General features: G+C 65.0%; 3 protein-coding genes across 9 annotated transcripts in view; 2 read left to right on the forward strand and 1 right to left on the reverse strand.

Annotated features, from left to right (window-relative positions):
* The first annotated feature begins 158 nt into the window (after nt 1-158).
* On the forward strand, nt 159-3,377 carry LOC139800285 (retinol dehydrogenase 13-like). 2 transcript variants are annotated; one of them, XM_071753070.1, is made up of 6 exons: nt 159-435; nt 1,021-1,260; nt 1,333-1,422; nt 1,799-2,068; nt 2,882-2,988; nt 3,065-3,377. In XM_071753070.1, the coding sequence occupies exons 1-6, from the start codon at nt 279-281 to the stop codon at nt 3,257-3,259; spliced, it is 1,059 nt and encodes a 352-aa protein (XP_071609171.1). In that variant the 5' UTR covers nt 159-278; the 3' UTR covers nt 3,260-3,377. The 2 variants fall into 2 exon arrangements, with proteins under 2 accessions (XP_071609171.1, XP_071609172.1); XM_071753071.1 differs by having other exon boundaries at nt 1,880-2,068.
* LOC139800281 (uncharacterized) lies at nt 3,329-6,638 on the reverse strand. Its single transcript, XM_071753063.1, has 4 exons — nt 6,268-6,638; nt 5,102-5,262; nt 4,858-5,024; nt 3,329-4,650 (listed from the first exon to the last, which is right to left on the reverse strand). Exons 2-4 carry the CDS (start codon nt 5,250-5,252, stop codon nt 3,364-3,366), a joined length of 1,605 nt encoding a protein of 534 aa, XP_071609164.1. The 5' UTR covers nt 5,253-5,262; nt 6,268-6,638; the 3' UTR covers nt 3,329-3,363.
* DCTN1 (dynactin subunit 1) overlaps nt 5,692-12,968 on the forward strand; it is a 33,349-nt gene continuing 26,072 nt past the window's right edge. For 2 of the 6 annotated variants that reach the window (XM_071753042.1, XM_071753043.1), the window contains exons 1-2: nt 8,120-8,344; nt 12,290-12,538. In XM_071753042.1, coding sequence (XP_071609143.1) covers nt 8,312-8,344; nt 12,290-12,538 — 282 coding nt within the window. In that variant the 5' untranslated portion in view covers nt 8,120-8,311. Of the gene's footprint in view, nt 5,845-8,119; nt 8,345-12,289; nt 12,539-12,968 lie in introns of those variants that run through there. The other 4 variants (XM_071753044.1, XM_071753045.1, XM_071753049.1 and 1 more) reach the window with 3 other exon arrangements.

Here is a 12,968-nt window from a genome sequence, read left to right on the forward strand (position 1 = left end):
CACCGACGTGTGTCCCCGGGTGGGGACCTTGTGGCTGCCCGGTGGGCACCCCGGGAAGGGCCTGGGTGCGTCTGGGTCTGGTGTGGGCGAGGGGCCGCGGGGTGGCGGGCGGGACGCGTGGCTCAGCCTCCCGCCCCCGCTGCCCCTCCCTGGGTGTGCGCCCAGCCGGGCTCCCTCCGAGACTTTTCCTGCCGCGCACCCCAGGGCTCGGGGAGCAGTCGGGGCCCCGCCGTGCCAGCGCTGGGCAAAGGTCCTGAGCTGCTCTCCCGGCCCCAGCCATGGAGCTGCCGGGCGTCTGCAGCCACCCGGGATGGTTCCTGCTGACGCTGCTCCTGGGGCTGCTCCTCTGGGCCAGGAAGAGGCGCGCCTGGGACCCCCGCCAGTGTCCCACTGACCTGACCGGCAAGACTGTCATTGTCACCGGAGCCAACAGCGGTGAGCGGGGACCGGTGGCACAGGACATGGAGGGGGTCGGAGTGGGGCTGAGGGTGCAGGGCCCTCTGGCTGCAGGTCCTACCTGCCGTGGCACCTTGTCCCCCTTCTTTTGTGCCAGAGCAAGGGGAAGTGGCAGGTCCCAGGGATGGAGAAAGGGCTGGGGACACGTGTGTGTGATGGCAGGAGGGCATGGTGCAACGGGGTGGCCTACCGGGGACACAGGTCCTTCCCCAGCTGCCAGCCCCTGCTTTGGTGGTATCCCCTGCCCACGGGTGACCACCAGGTGCTCACAGCCCATCCCAAGCCAGCGGTCCTGGCCAGACGGTGTCCTCCGGGCTCCCGGCAGCGCCGTGCCCGGACTCTGTCCCTGCCGGGTCAATGACCAGCAGCAGCCAAGGCCATCACACTGCGCCAGAGCACCCTGGGTTTGGTGATGGGCTTTGACAACAACCGAGCTGCCCGGGATGGGGTTCCCTCCGTTGCTCTACCCCACGCTGGGACCCTGGGGACGGTCGCACGGACCCCCCAGGGACCCTCCTGTGGGACCGGGTGTGGAGCAGCCGGTGCCGGCTCGGTGTGCTGCAGGGATCGGTAAGTGCGTGGCCCTGGAGCTGGCCCGCAGGAACGCCCGCACCATCCTGGCCTGCCGGAGCCGAGAGCGGGGCCAGGCGGCGGTGGAGGAGATCCGGGCAGCCACCGGCAACCCGGCCGTGGTGCTGCGGCTGCTGGACACCAGCTCGCTGGCCTCGGTGCGTGCCTTCACCCGGGACCTGCTGCGGGAGGAGAAGCGCCTGGACCTGCTGGTCAACAACGCTGCCGTCACCGGTATGAACCGGGCCGGGGGTGCGGCTACCGCGGTGCCACCGGGTTCCACCCCCACCTGATCCCCTCTTCCAGGGCTGCCCTTCACCATCACGCCGGAGGGGCTGGAGGAAACCTTCACCACCAACTACCTGGGGCCGTTCCTGCTCACCAACCTGCTGCTGGGTGAGTGCGGGGGCTGCGGGGGGCTGCGTGTTAGGGAGCCTTTGTTTCATTGTCACATACGGCTGGGTCTCCAGCTGGGTCTCAGGGCATTCTGTAGGACCACAACAGAGTGCCACAAAAGACCTGGCCACGGTCAGAGCAGTTAGGTCAGACTTGAACACATCTTGGCTTCTGCCATCTCTTGGGATGGTTTTTCTAGAATGGTTTTGACTAAAATGCCTTGTGTCTGAAGATTTTAAGTAGTTCTGCGGGGTGGCTATAAAATTTTGAGCCTTTCAAGTGATTTTTAATTGCTTGCATACTGTAAAAACTCAAAGACACTTTTGAAATAGGTAGAGGCCTAAGATTTGATGGTGGTTAACGCTTTATGTCTAAGATAAATCATTCAGAGTGAGTGACCCCAGGGTTTGCAAAGCCTTGGGGGAGCTGGTCCCTGCTCACCCCCTGCTCCCCACAGACCTCCTGAAGTCCTCGGCTCCCTCTCGCATCGTCAACGTCTCCTCCTTCCGGCACAGCGTTGGTACCGCCGACCCGCGGTACCTGACCGGGCAGCGGCAGCTCAGCGGGGGGGACTCTGCCTACAGCAGCACCAAGCTGATGAACCTGCTCTTCACCGCAGAGCTGGCACAGCGCCTGCAGGGCACAGGTGGGACACAAAATGCCCCTCTGAGCCACGCCGTGCCACGCAACACCCGGCTGCACCCTGGGGGTGTGCCGTGCCGTGTGGTGCCACACAGAATCATAGAGTGGGTTGGAAGGGACTGGAAAAATCACCCATTCCCAACCCCCTGCCATGGTCAGGGACACCTCCCACAGCCCAGGGTGCTCCAAGCCCCATCCAACCTTCAACACTGCCAGGGATGGGGCAGCCACAGCTTCTAGGGGCAACCTGGGGCTCAGCACTCTCACCCCAAAGAATTTCTTCCTAATACCCAACCTCAGTCTCCCCTCTTCAAGTTTTAACCCATTTCCCTTGTCCTCTCCCTACCCCCCCGTGCCCAAAGCCCTCCCCCAGCTTTCTTGTAGCCCCTTCAGATATTGGAAGGTTGCTCTGAGTGCCCCTGGGAGTGCCCCAACACTTCTCCAGGCTGAACAGCCCCAATCCCTCAGCCTGGCTACCCAGGGAGGTGCTCAGCCCTCTGAGCATTTCAGTGGCTCTGGACACGTTCCATTTATGATGCCATATGATGCCCGCAGTATCACACCATGCCCTACAACGCCCGGCTGCACCCTGCTGAGCCAGGCCCTGCTGCTCCACAACCCACACCCCCCCCGCCGGGGCTGCACGATGGGGCTGGGGTGGTCTCAGCCTTGGGAGAAGCCCCTCAGGACCCCCCGCGGGTGGGAGAGCCCCGGCCAGGGCTGCGTCCCCGGTGCTGAGGCCCGCTCTGGGGGGCTGTGGGGAGGGGGGCTGTGGGAAGGGGGTCCCCGCGGGGGTGCTGACGCCGCGGTTGGGCAGGGGTGACGGTCAACGCGCTGAGCCCCGGCGTGGTGAGCACCGGCATCATGCGGCACTACGGCTGCGCCATGCGGGCGCTCTTCGGCCTCGTCCGCCCCTTCATCAAGGTGAGCGGGGGTGCAAAGCCCACCCTGGCGGGGCAGGGGGCGGCCGGGCCCCCTCCTCACCCGCTGTGTCCCGCAGTCTGCGGAGCAGGGCTCTGCCAGCACTCTGTACTGCGCCATCGCGGAGGAGACCGCCGGCATCACCGGGAAGTATTTCGGCAGCGACTGCGGGCTGGTGCTGCCCTCGCCCGCCGCCCGCGACGCCGGACTGGCCCGCAAGCTCTGGGAGGAGTCGGAGAGGCTGACGGGGCTGGGCCGGGGTCCTCAGCAGTGACAGACACCCCGCGGGCTGCGGGCAGGGGGGCGGCAGGGCCGGCACCGACGGGATGGGGCAGACGGTACCGCCCGCGGTACGAATCTTTATTAAAGAGCCCCGGGCTACTCCCAGGAGATGTCCAGGTCCAAGCGCTGCTCCCGCACCGCCCGCAGGAAGCTGTCGTAGTCCCGCCGGTGGATGTCCCGGCAGTGGGACAGGTCCAGCCGGCGCAGGTGGCCCTCGGAGGCCAGCAGTAGCCACACCGTCCCGCTGCAGACGCAGCTCTGGGCCAGCGAGAGCTCCCGCAGCTCCAGCAGGGGCGGCCCCGGCTCCGCCAGCACCGAACGGAACACGGAGCCCAGGGGGAAGGGGACACCGAGCAGGCGCAGCGTCCGCAGGTGGGGGGCCCGGCACAGCACCGAGGCCAGCGTGGCACACAGCACCGGGCCGGACCGGGCCGGGAAGGTGCCGTCCATGGTGAGGGAGAAGCTGCGGAGCTGGGGGAAGCCACGGGGCAGCAGGTGGGTGTCCCAGCGGGGGGGCTCGGCGGGGGTCTCGCCGTCAGGGGAGGCGTCGGGGGGGGCGAGCAGCTCGGCACTGAAGGTCCGGAGCCCCGGGCAGCTGCCCAGCAGGGCGGGCAGGGTCAGCTCCTGGCGGCAGCAGAAGCCGTGCAGGGCCAGGGACTGGAGGCGGGGGCCCAGGCTCCGGATCAGCGGCAGAACCTCCGCCAGCGCCCGGCCCCGCCGCCCCCTGCAGCCCAGGGACAGCCGGGACAGGCGGCACCAACGCGGCAGCTCCGGGGCACTCGCCGGCCCCGGGATGTCCCCCAGCCACACCCCGGCCTCCTCAGCTTGGGGACAGACGGCCAGGACGGCGCCCAGGGCGGGCTCCTCCACCTCCTCCAGCCGCCGCAGGGGCAGGGTGAGCCGGGAGACCCCCGGGACAGCCCCCCGCTCCCGGGACAGCTCCTCCAGGGAGGGGAAGCCCTCGGGCTGCCCCGTGCCGCTCAGCTGCCGCTCGTGGAGCAGGCGCAGGGCGTCGGGCACGGCGCCGTGGGCCAGGAACTGCAGGCTGGGCAGGGCCAGCAGCAGGAACGCCAGCGCTGTCACCATCTCACGCTGGGGCTCCAGCCCACGGGCCAGCAGCACACGGAGCGCGGGGCAGCAGAGGGTCCTCTCCAGGGGGTCGTAGGCCAGGTGCCACAGGGCGACTGGGGACACCTTCTTGCAGCAGGAGATATCCAGCTCCTGCAGGCGCCGGCAGCAGGAGCCCAGGGCCGAGAGCACCCGGGTGTTGGTCTGGGTCTCAGCCAGCCCCAGGCACCGCAGCCCGGGCAGCCCCTCCGCCAGGTCCACCAGCACCCCCGGGGAGAGACGGCTGCAGCCACGCAGGTCCAGGGAGCTCAGGTTCTGCAGAGAGCACGGGGAGAGCCCTCAGTGGGGGGGACTCGGGGCGGGGACGCTGACACCCCTCTGCACCCACCCGCGGTGAGTGGGTGCCCCCAGCCCCACTCACCCAGCCCCACAGAGAGGGGTCACCTCCAGCCCCATCCAACCAGCCCCACTCCCCCCTACAGAGGGGGGCTTGTACTGCCCACCCTCTCAGGACCCCCTGACCTTGCACCGCAGGACAATGAGGTGCCCGATGGCATTGCTGGCCAGGCCGGGGCAGGGCTGGAGGCTCAGCTCCTGCAGGTGGGGCAGCAGCAGGAGGTGCAGAGCTGCCCGGCTCAGCCGCCGGCTCTCACCCAGCAACCGGATCAGCTCCTGGACCAAGTTACCAGCTACGGGAACAACCGAGGGGGTTGAGGGGAGAGCCCAGGGGCTGCTCCCCCGTCCCCCCCGACACCCCGCAGCTCACCCAGGTCGTTGAAAGGGCCCATAACGAAGCGGAATTCATACTCGTCCAAGTAATTCTCACTGTAGTCCTTCACCCACAGGCTCTGCATGTGCCGGGCCAGGCTCTGCAGGCACAAACGGACCAGGGCCGGTACCTCCTTCCTCCTGGGCATCTGGCGGCTGCTGGGCAGGGGGAAAGGTGGGTCAGGGGGTGCTGGGGGGCAGGGGAACGGGCCCGATCCACAGGGCGACCCACGCCTAGGCCGTAGACGCTCCCGGAGCACTTACCAGCGGCTCCCCGTCCCGCTTCCTCTTCCTCCCAGCCAAGCTCAGCCCCACCTCCCGGCGGATGGGACCCGTGGGACCCATGCCCGCCATGCCCCGCCCCGCCATGCCCCGCCCCGCCAGCCCCCGCCCCGCCAGCCCCCGCCCCGCCATGCCCCGCCCCGCCATGCCCCGCCCCGCCATGCCCCGCCCCGCCAGCCCCCGCCCCGCCATGCCCCGCCCCGCCATGCCCCGCCCCGCCGCGCCCCTCGGTCCGTTCACCCCGGCCCATGCGCCCCTGCCCGGCTTCACCGCCCGCACTGCGCCTGCGCGCTGCCGCCAGGCCCCTGCCGCCCTGGGGCTGCCCGCTGCGCTGCCGCACCGCCCGCCCGCGCTGCCCGCCTCAGCTCGGTGTCAGGCAGGCTCGGCGGTAGCCCCGGGGACCTCGCAGGGGCCTTGCCAGCGGCCCGGGGAGCGGCGCTGGGAGCGGCGGGGCGGCAGGTACCGGGTGCGGCCTGGACCGGGGCGAGGGCCCGGCAGGAACCGGGTGCGGTCTGGCGGGTACCGGGTGCGGCCCGGCGGGTACCGGGAGCGGCCCGGCGGCTACCGGGAGCGGCCTGGACCGGGGGGAGGGCCCGGCAGGTACCGGATGCGGCTCGGCGGGTACCGGGAGCGGCCCGGGCCGGGGGGAAGGCCCGGCGGGTACCGGGAGACCCCCCGCACTCGGTGTGTGTGTGTGTGTGGGCTCCGTGCTGGGATGTAAGGCCTCCCCATGTCCCCCCGGGGGGCGGTCAGTGCCGGGGACCCCCGCAGGATCGTTCCCCTCCCCCTGCTCCCTCAGGCCCGTTACAGGTTTTGGGGGAGCCCCCGCTGTCATCGCCCCCAGCCCCGCTCCAGGTTTGGGGCATTTCCAGCCCATTTCACCTCTTTGGTGCCGCGGGCCGACTCCGGGTCAGGGCGGGGGCGGGCGGCACCGCTGGGATCCGGGAACCTGCAGAACAGGGGGAAAATGTCCGGGTCAGTGCCGGGCGTGACCCAAACCCCAACCCTGGGCCGAACCGCTGCTTTTTGGTGGTGAAACGGGAGAAATGGGGGTGACCCCCGCCCCTCCGGTGAGAGGAGGAGGAGGAGCCCCAACCCTCCTCGAAATCCAGAAAGGGTTCGGGAGGGAGCGGAGCCGGTCCGGGGGAGTTTGGGGCTGGGAGCGGCGCAGCCGGTGCCGGATCGGTCCCGGGGAGTCCGGGGCTGCGCGGTGCCCAAAGGCTGCAAATGGCCCGGTTTGCCCGGAAATCCCGGAGGGGCTCGGGACAGGCGGGAGGGACAGGGAGAGGGACACGGAGCGTGGGAATGGGTTTTACTTTTCTGATGAATTTTTTTGATGGACAGCACAGATGAATGGTTTTTTTGGGGGGAGATTTTTGTTTGGTTTTTTTGCTTTTGCTTGTTTTAATTCTGGGGTTGTTTTTTTGCATTGGTTGTCTTTTTAATTTCTGTTTAATTTTTTGTGTATTTCTGTTCGGGTATTTTTGTGAATTTCCGGCTTTTGTGATTCTCTTTTTTTTTTTTTTTTTTTTTTTTTTCCATTTCTGTTTAAATTTTTTTGTGGATTCGAGCGGTTTCATCTGTGGATTTGTCTTGTTTTGTTTTTTGCTTTTTTGGATGCGTGGGATTTCTTTGTGGATTTTTTTTCCTTTTCTCCCCTTTGCTGCCCTCAGCCCCAGGTAGCCCCCCGGGGCCTCCCCACCCCCCCCCGGGCAGGGGCTGCTGGCCGGGGCCGCACGCGGTGCTCACCTTCATTGGCGATGATAATTACCCGGGTGGGGGATAATTACCCGGTGCTGGATAAACCGGACCGGGACCGACACCGGTGCCGGTTGCGAGCCCCCGAGCAGCCCCCGCCGCTGGGGTGCAATTAGCGGTGATGAGGGGGGGCTGTGACCCAAACCCACTGACCTGCAGCCCGGGGGGCACCGGGCTCGGTGCGCAGCATCCTCGGCTTCTCGCTCCGTTGCCATGGTTACCGGCAGGCCTGCCGTCCCACAGCAGCTGTTTTCAGCTGAAAAAAAAAAAAAAAGGAAAAAAGGAAAAAAAATCGTTAGAGCGTTGGTGTCGGGAAAGCACCGAGCAGCGTCCTGTCCCCGCGCTGCGGCACTGCGGTGCGGTGCGGTGCGGGGCGGTGCGGGGCAGCGCGGGGGCTGTCGGTGCCCGCCCACCCACCCGGTCCTAGTGCTCCCCGGGGACTGGGGTGGGGGGGGTTCGGGTGGGAGACCCCAGCACTGGTGTGGGCAGCGGGGTCTGCACCCCCAATCCTGGGGGCAGTTTGGGGGCAGAAGGAGGAGACTGAGGGCTGGAGAGTGTCCAGAGAAGGGAATGGAGCTGGGGAAGGGGCTGGAGAACTTGTGAGGGCCCTGGGGGTGCTGATCCTGGAGCAGAGGAGGCTGAGGGGAGAGCTTCTGGCTCTCTGCAACCCCCTGAGAGGAGGTTGGATTCGGTGTCCCCAGGGCGCAGGGACAAGGTCCCACCCTGGGGCAGGGAAATGCCCTACATCCCCATCCCAGGGGGTGCAGGACCCCTCCCCTCTGGTGCTCCCTGGATCCCCGTTGTTGGTGGCCAGGCTGATGGCCATGCCGGTGGCTGTGTTGGTAGTCATGCCGATGGCCAGGCGGGTGGCCGTGCCGGTAGCCAAGCCGGTAGCCGTGCCGGTGGCCGTGCCGGTAGCCAAGCCGGTGGCCAGGCAGTGGTGCAGCATCCCGGGTGCGTTAGGACCCAGCACGCCGCAGCGGCTCTGGCGCAGCGTGGGCCCCGGCAGCGCGGAGCCGATGTCCCCGGGCACGGAACCGGGCCCAGAGCAGAGCGGAACCGGGCGGCCCGGGATGGGTTCCGGGCTGTCAGCTCCTCCCCCGCCGCGGGATCCCTGCGGGCCATGAGCAGAGCGCGGGCGCGGATCGGAGCCTGAGCCCCGCGGAACATGGCCCAGGGCAGGAGACACGCGTCCGGACGGGTGAGATGGGCAGGGGCTGGGGGGTCCGGTCCGGCCCGGAGAGGCGTTCTGCACCCGGGGTCTGCCTGCTCCGGTTCTGCTGTGGCCCCGTCCTGCGGGTGCGGGTCTCTCTGTGCTGTCCATCGGCACCCAGAACCGGGCGGGCCGCGGCCGAACCGCCGGGGCTGGCGGAGCCTCCCACGGCTTTTGGGCACAAAGGTTCGGGGCTGCTTTTCCTCTCTGCGTCGCCTTTCCCCCTCCCTCTGTGCCGGTCCCTGCAGGCGCCCCCAGACCCTTCCCTGTGCTCCCCTTCCCCCGGGGGGTTCCTGCCCCCCCTCCCTCCCCCCGGGCCGATCCCTGGAGTTTCTTTGTCATTCTGTTGCTCTGGCTCGGTGACATTGTGTCCCAGCCACCCGATGCTTTGGGGCATTTTCGGTGTCCCCATTACTCAGCACTCACCAGCCCAGTGGAGCTCCAGGTGCTGGGGGGGGGCTGATCCCTGCCCACCACCCAAACCCCGCGGGAGGATCGTGTCCCACCCCACGGGCAGGGACCCCGGGGCCAGCACCATCACCGGGCCCTGATGTGGCCTTTCTGGGGGTACCACAGCAGCTGCTGGTCCCGGGGGCTGCAGGGCCATCACCCCCAGTAGGGTGACCTGGGAGGTGGCTGTGTTGGGGACAGGCAGAGCTCCAGCCCCATGGCACCTACATGGTGCCAGGGGGAGGAGGGGGGTTCAGACTGGGCCCTGGTGGTCCCGTCCTGGTGCTGGTGGTGAGTCCCAGCCCAGCTCTGTCCCCTGCCTGTCCCCAGCCCCCACCTGCCTGGGGCTCCCCTGGTGTTTGTGATGGGTACAGTGGGGACCAGGGGGCTGCACCCCCCCTCTGGGTGTCCTTGCTGGGTCTCATCTGGGGTGTCAGGGACACACGAGCACACTCAGTGCCACTGAGCTCAGGAGCACCCAGACCCCCTGTTTGGTGTTTCCTGCCCAGCCTGGGGCAGGATGAGGCTGATGTGGGGAGCCCCTGGCCCAGGGTGCCCCCAGAAGCTGTGGCTGCCCCATCCCTGGCAGTGTTGAAGGTTGGATGGGGCTTGGAGCAACCTGGGCTGGGGGAGGGGTCCCTGACCATGGCAGGGGTGGCACTGGGGGGGCTTTAAGGTCCCTCCAACCCAAACCAGTTTGGGGTGGGATGATCCTGGCTCCCTGGCACATTTGTGTGCACAACCCCTGTGGATCCCCACCGTGCCACCAGCCAGAGGGGCTGCTCAGGACCCCAGGGTGATCCCCCCGACACATGGGTCAGAACCCCCACTATTGGGGGTAACAGAAACTGGAGTTGTCTCCAGGTCCTCCTTGTTCCAGCTGTGTTGGGTCATGTTGTGAGTTTGAGGCTGAGGAGTGTTTTAAGCCCCTCTGTTGAGGTTCCCTGACAGGAGCTCTGCAGGGGTGGGAGCTGTGCTCAGGGTGCACCTGAAGCTTTTCATCTGTCCCTGGAGTGACAGTTTGAGGCTCAGTTAGTTGCATCTGCACAGAGGGAGGCATCCCTGCTGTGGGCTGGGCTGCTGGGGGATGCTCCTTGGGTTATGCACTGACACTGTTGTGCTCAGCAGAAACACAGCAGTGACCCAAATCTCCCTGGAATCGCCCCTTGAGGCACTTGGGCCCCCCCCATTCTCAGTGGGCAGTGCCTATGTGTGCAGGCAGCCACAGAAATGGGCTGTGAAGGGGTGTCCTGCTTGAAATGGGGTGAAACTGGGACAGGCTGGGTGTCTGTGGGTGGGAGGAGGTTCCCTGCAGCCTGTGGCACTGTCCTGCAGGGGCTGTCCTGGTGCCACACTTGGTGGTCAATGTTCCACCTTGCTTCTCCATCCTCCTGATCCCAGGAGTGCCCATCTGCACCCTGCAGTGTTTGTCGGTCACTGGACACTGGCAGGAGAAGACCTTTAGGTCACTGCTGGCTGGAGAGGAGTCCCCAGAACCCATCCCCTCATGAAGTTGTAGGATTTCCTACTCCTTGCCCCGAGTGGATCTGCACTAGGGAAGGTGCCCCAGTGCCAGGGGCTTTGGGGATGGGATTTGTCAGGGGTGTGGTGAGCAGGGTGGTGTCAGCAAGGAGTGTTTGGACCATGTCCTCCTGGGATGCTTTGTGCTGGGATTGTCCTGGGAAGAAGTGCCCTGGGACCCAGGGACTTTCTGTGTTTGGAACAAAACCCTCTTGGAGAGATGCACAGGGTGGCAGTGGGGTTGTGTTTGGGGCTGAGCTGGTGTCACTCAGGATGTCCCTGCCTCCTGGGGATGGGTGCCCACTCACTGCTAATTGGCTGCTGTCTTCATTATCACCTCGGGCTAATGACAAACCCTGAGATGGAGCCCTGGTCCTGAGTCATGGGGTGAATGAAGATGCAGCTTTTTGGAGACGTTGCTGTTGAGAACAGAATCTGTTACCTGGAGGTGAAGTGCCCTGAAATACATCTGTTACTGGGAGGTGAAATGCTGCTAAGTAAACCTGTTGTCTGGAGGTGAAGAATCACTGTGTAAATCCCTTACCTGGGGGTGGATTATTGTAAAATAAATCCCTTACCTTGGGGGTGGATTACTGCAAGTTAATTCCCTTACCTGGGGGTGGATTATTGCAAAATAAATCCCTTACCTGGGGGTGAAAGGGGCCTGCGGAACACGGGACTGCCTGGGGGAATGGACAGACAGGGATCCCTCATAGGGACAGCAGATACCCACAGCTGCTTCTCCTGGCTGCCCTGGGTGCCTCCTGGAGAAAACTGGGATTTAGTGGGAATTTCCAGTTGTTTTCCCATGTAACAAGTAACCTGCAAAGGCTTTGCCTGCGTGAGGGGGGATCTGGAGCGTGATTTGGGGTGAGCTGGAGCTGAGCATGGAGCAGCCTGGCAGAGGGGACCCTCTGCAGTTTTTCCAGACTGCTCAGCAGGTTTGCAGCACTCTGCATAATTCTGTTTTGCTGTGGCAGTGTGAATGGTTTTGGCCTGGGCATTCCTGCTGCTGCAGGGCAGGAGCCTCTGCTGGGGACTGATCCCTGGCCAGGCAGGTCACAGATCCCAGGGGCTTTTCCCTGCCTTTGGAGTTTCCCAGTTGCTCCCAGTGCTGTGTCCCTGTGGGCTGGGGAAGGGTGCCCGGGGCAGGGAGTGGGTGCTGTCCCCTCCCTGCCCCTTGTGGCTGTGACCAAAATGAAACAATTTCTCCCTGGAAAGGGCTGTCAGGGCCTGGCCCAGGAGGGGCTGAGCAAAGGTGTAGGTGGGGTGCTGAGGGACGTGGGTTTGTTGGCAGGGTGGTGTGGGGTTGGCAGTTGGAGTCCGTGGTTCTAGAGCTGTTTTCCATCCTTTTCTGTGGTTCTGAGGTTATTTCAGAGGAGGAGGTGGTGCTGGGGACCTCTCCTGTCCGACTCCTCCTTACTCCTTCAGTACAGCCGGGGCTGAGGGGCTCGGGTGCTTGAGGAGGTGCTGGTGCCCATCACCCTGCTGGTGCTGTCACTCTGCTTAACTTTGCCTGAACAGAGGTTCCTGCTGCAGGGGATCCCAGGAATGCTGTCCTGGGCCTCCAGCTCCTCCTGGACCTGGCCAAGAAGTGGGGGTGGGAAAGGAATCGAGATCAGAAATGGGTTTTCTGCCCCCGAGGGTGGAAAGCTGAGAGTGTGATGGGATGGAAGGAGGATGGAGGAGGCACAGCTGCAGGGATGTCTGCCACACCACACTTGGGGTTTTTTTCCCCCCCAAAAATCTTGTAAATTTGGTTTGCAAGCCTGGTGTGTCTGTGAAAAGCTGAAGAGCAGCAGGCAGGGGTGGGTCTGATGTTCTCTGTGGAAGGGATTCCAGGAATCCACATTCTGCTGGCTCCTGGGAGGAGGGGGTGTTGGTCAGAGCCCTGGGGCTGGGCTGAAGGGTGGTGGGGTGCTAAGCCCTGGTCTCAGGCTCTGTGCTTCTCTCTGTCCTCAGGCACCCAGCACCAGTAGCAGGATGAGTGTGGAGGCAGGCACCAAGCCCCTGAGGGTGGGCTCCAGGGTGGAGGTCATCGGGAAGGGACACCGAGGGACCGTGGCCTACGTGGGTGCCACCCTGTTTGCCACAGGCAAGTGGGTGGGTGTCATCCTGGATGAAGCCAAGGGCAAGAACGACGGGACTGTGCAGGGCAGGAAATATTTCACCTGTGAGGAGAACCACGGCATCTTCGTGAGGCAGTCACAGGTACAGTGTGTACCCACCCAGGGGTGTCCTGGGGCCCGGGTCACGGGGCTGGGGTGGGAGGGACCTCTGAGGAGGGGCTGGAGTGCTGGGAACGGGGAGAGTGGATTCAAACTGGAAGATTTGAGATTGGATATTAGGAAAAAAAATTCTTTGCCGCAAGGGTGGTGAGAGCTTGAGCAGCCTGGGCTGTGGGAGGGGTCCCTGCCCATGCAGGGGGTTGGGATTGGGTGAGCTTTAAGGTCCCTCCAACCTAAAGCATCCTGGCATTCTGTGAAACACAACAAATGGCCCCTTGTACCCCGGTGGGAAGAGAGAAAGTAAATTCCCTTTGCTGCCAGCTGCTGCCTGGGAGGTGCAGCTGCATCTTCTGTAGGAGGGGAGGTTTGGGCCCAGTGTCTGGGTGTTTACCTGGAAGTAAAGTCAGATAATT

This window comes from Heliangelus exortis, chromosome 10, assembly GCF_036169615.1.
Source record: "Heliangelus exortis chromosome 10, bHelExo1.hap1, whole genome shotgun sequence".
Lineage (NCBI taxonomy): Eukaryota > Metazoa > Chordata > Aves > Apodiformes > Trochilidae > Heliangelus > Heliangelus exortis.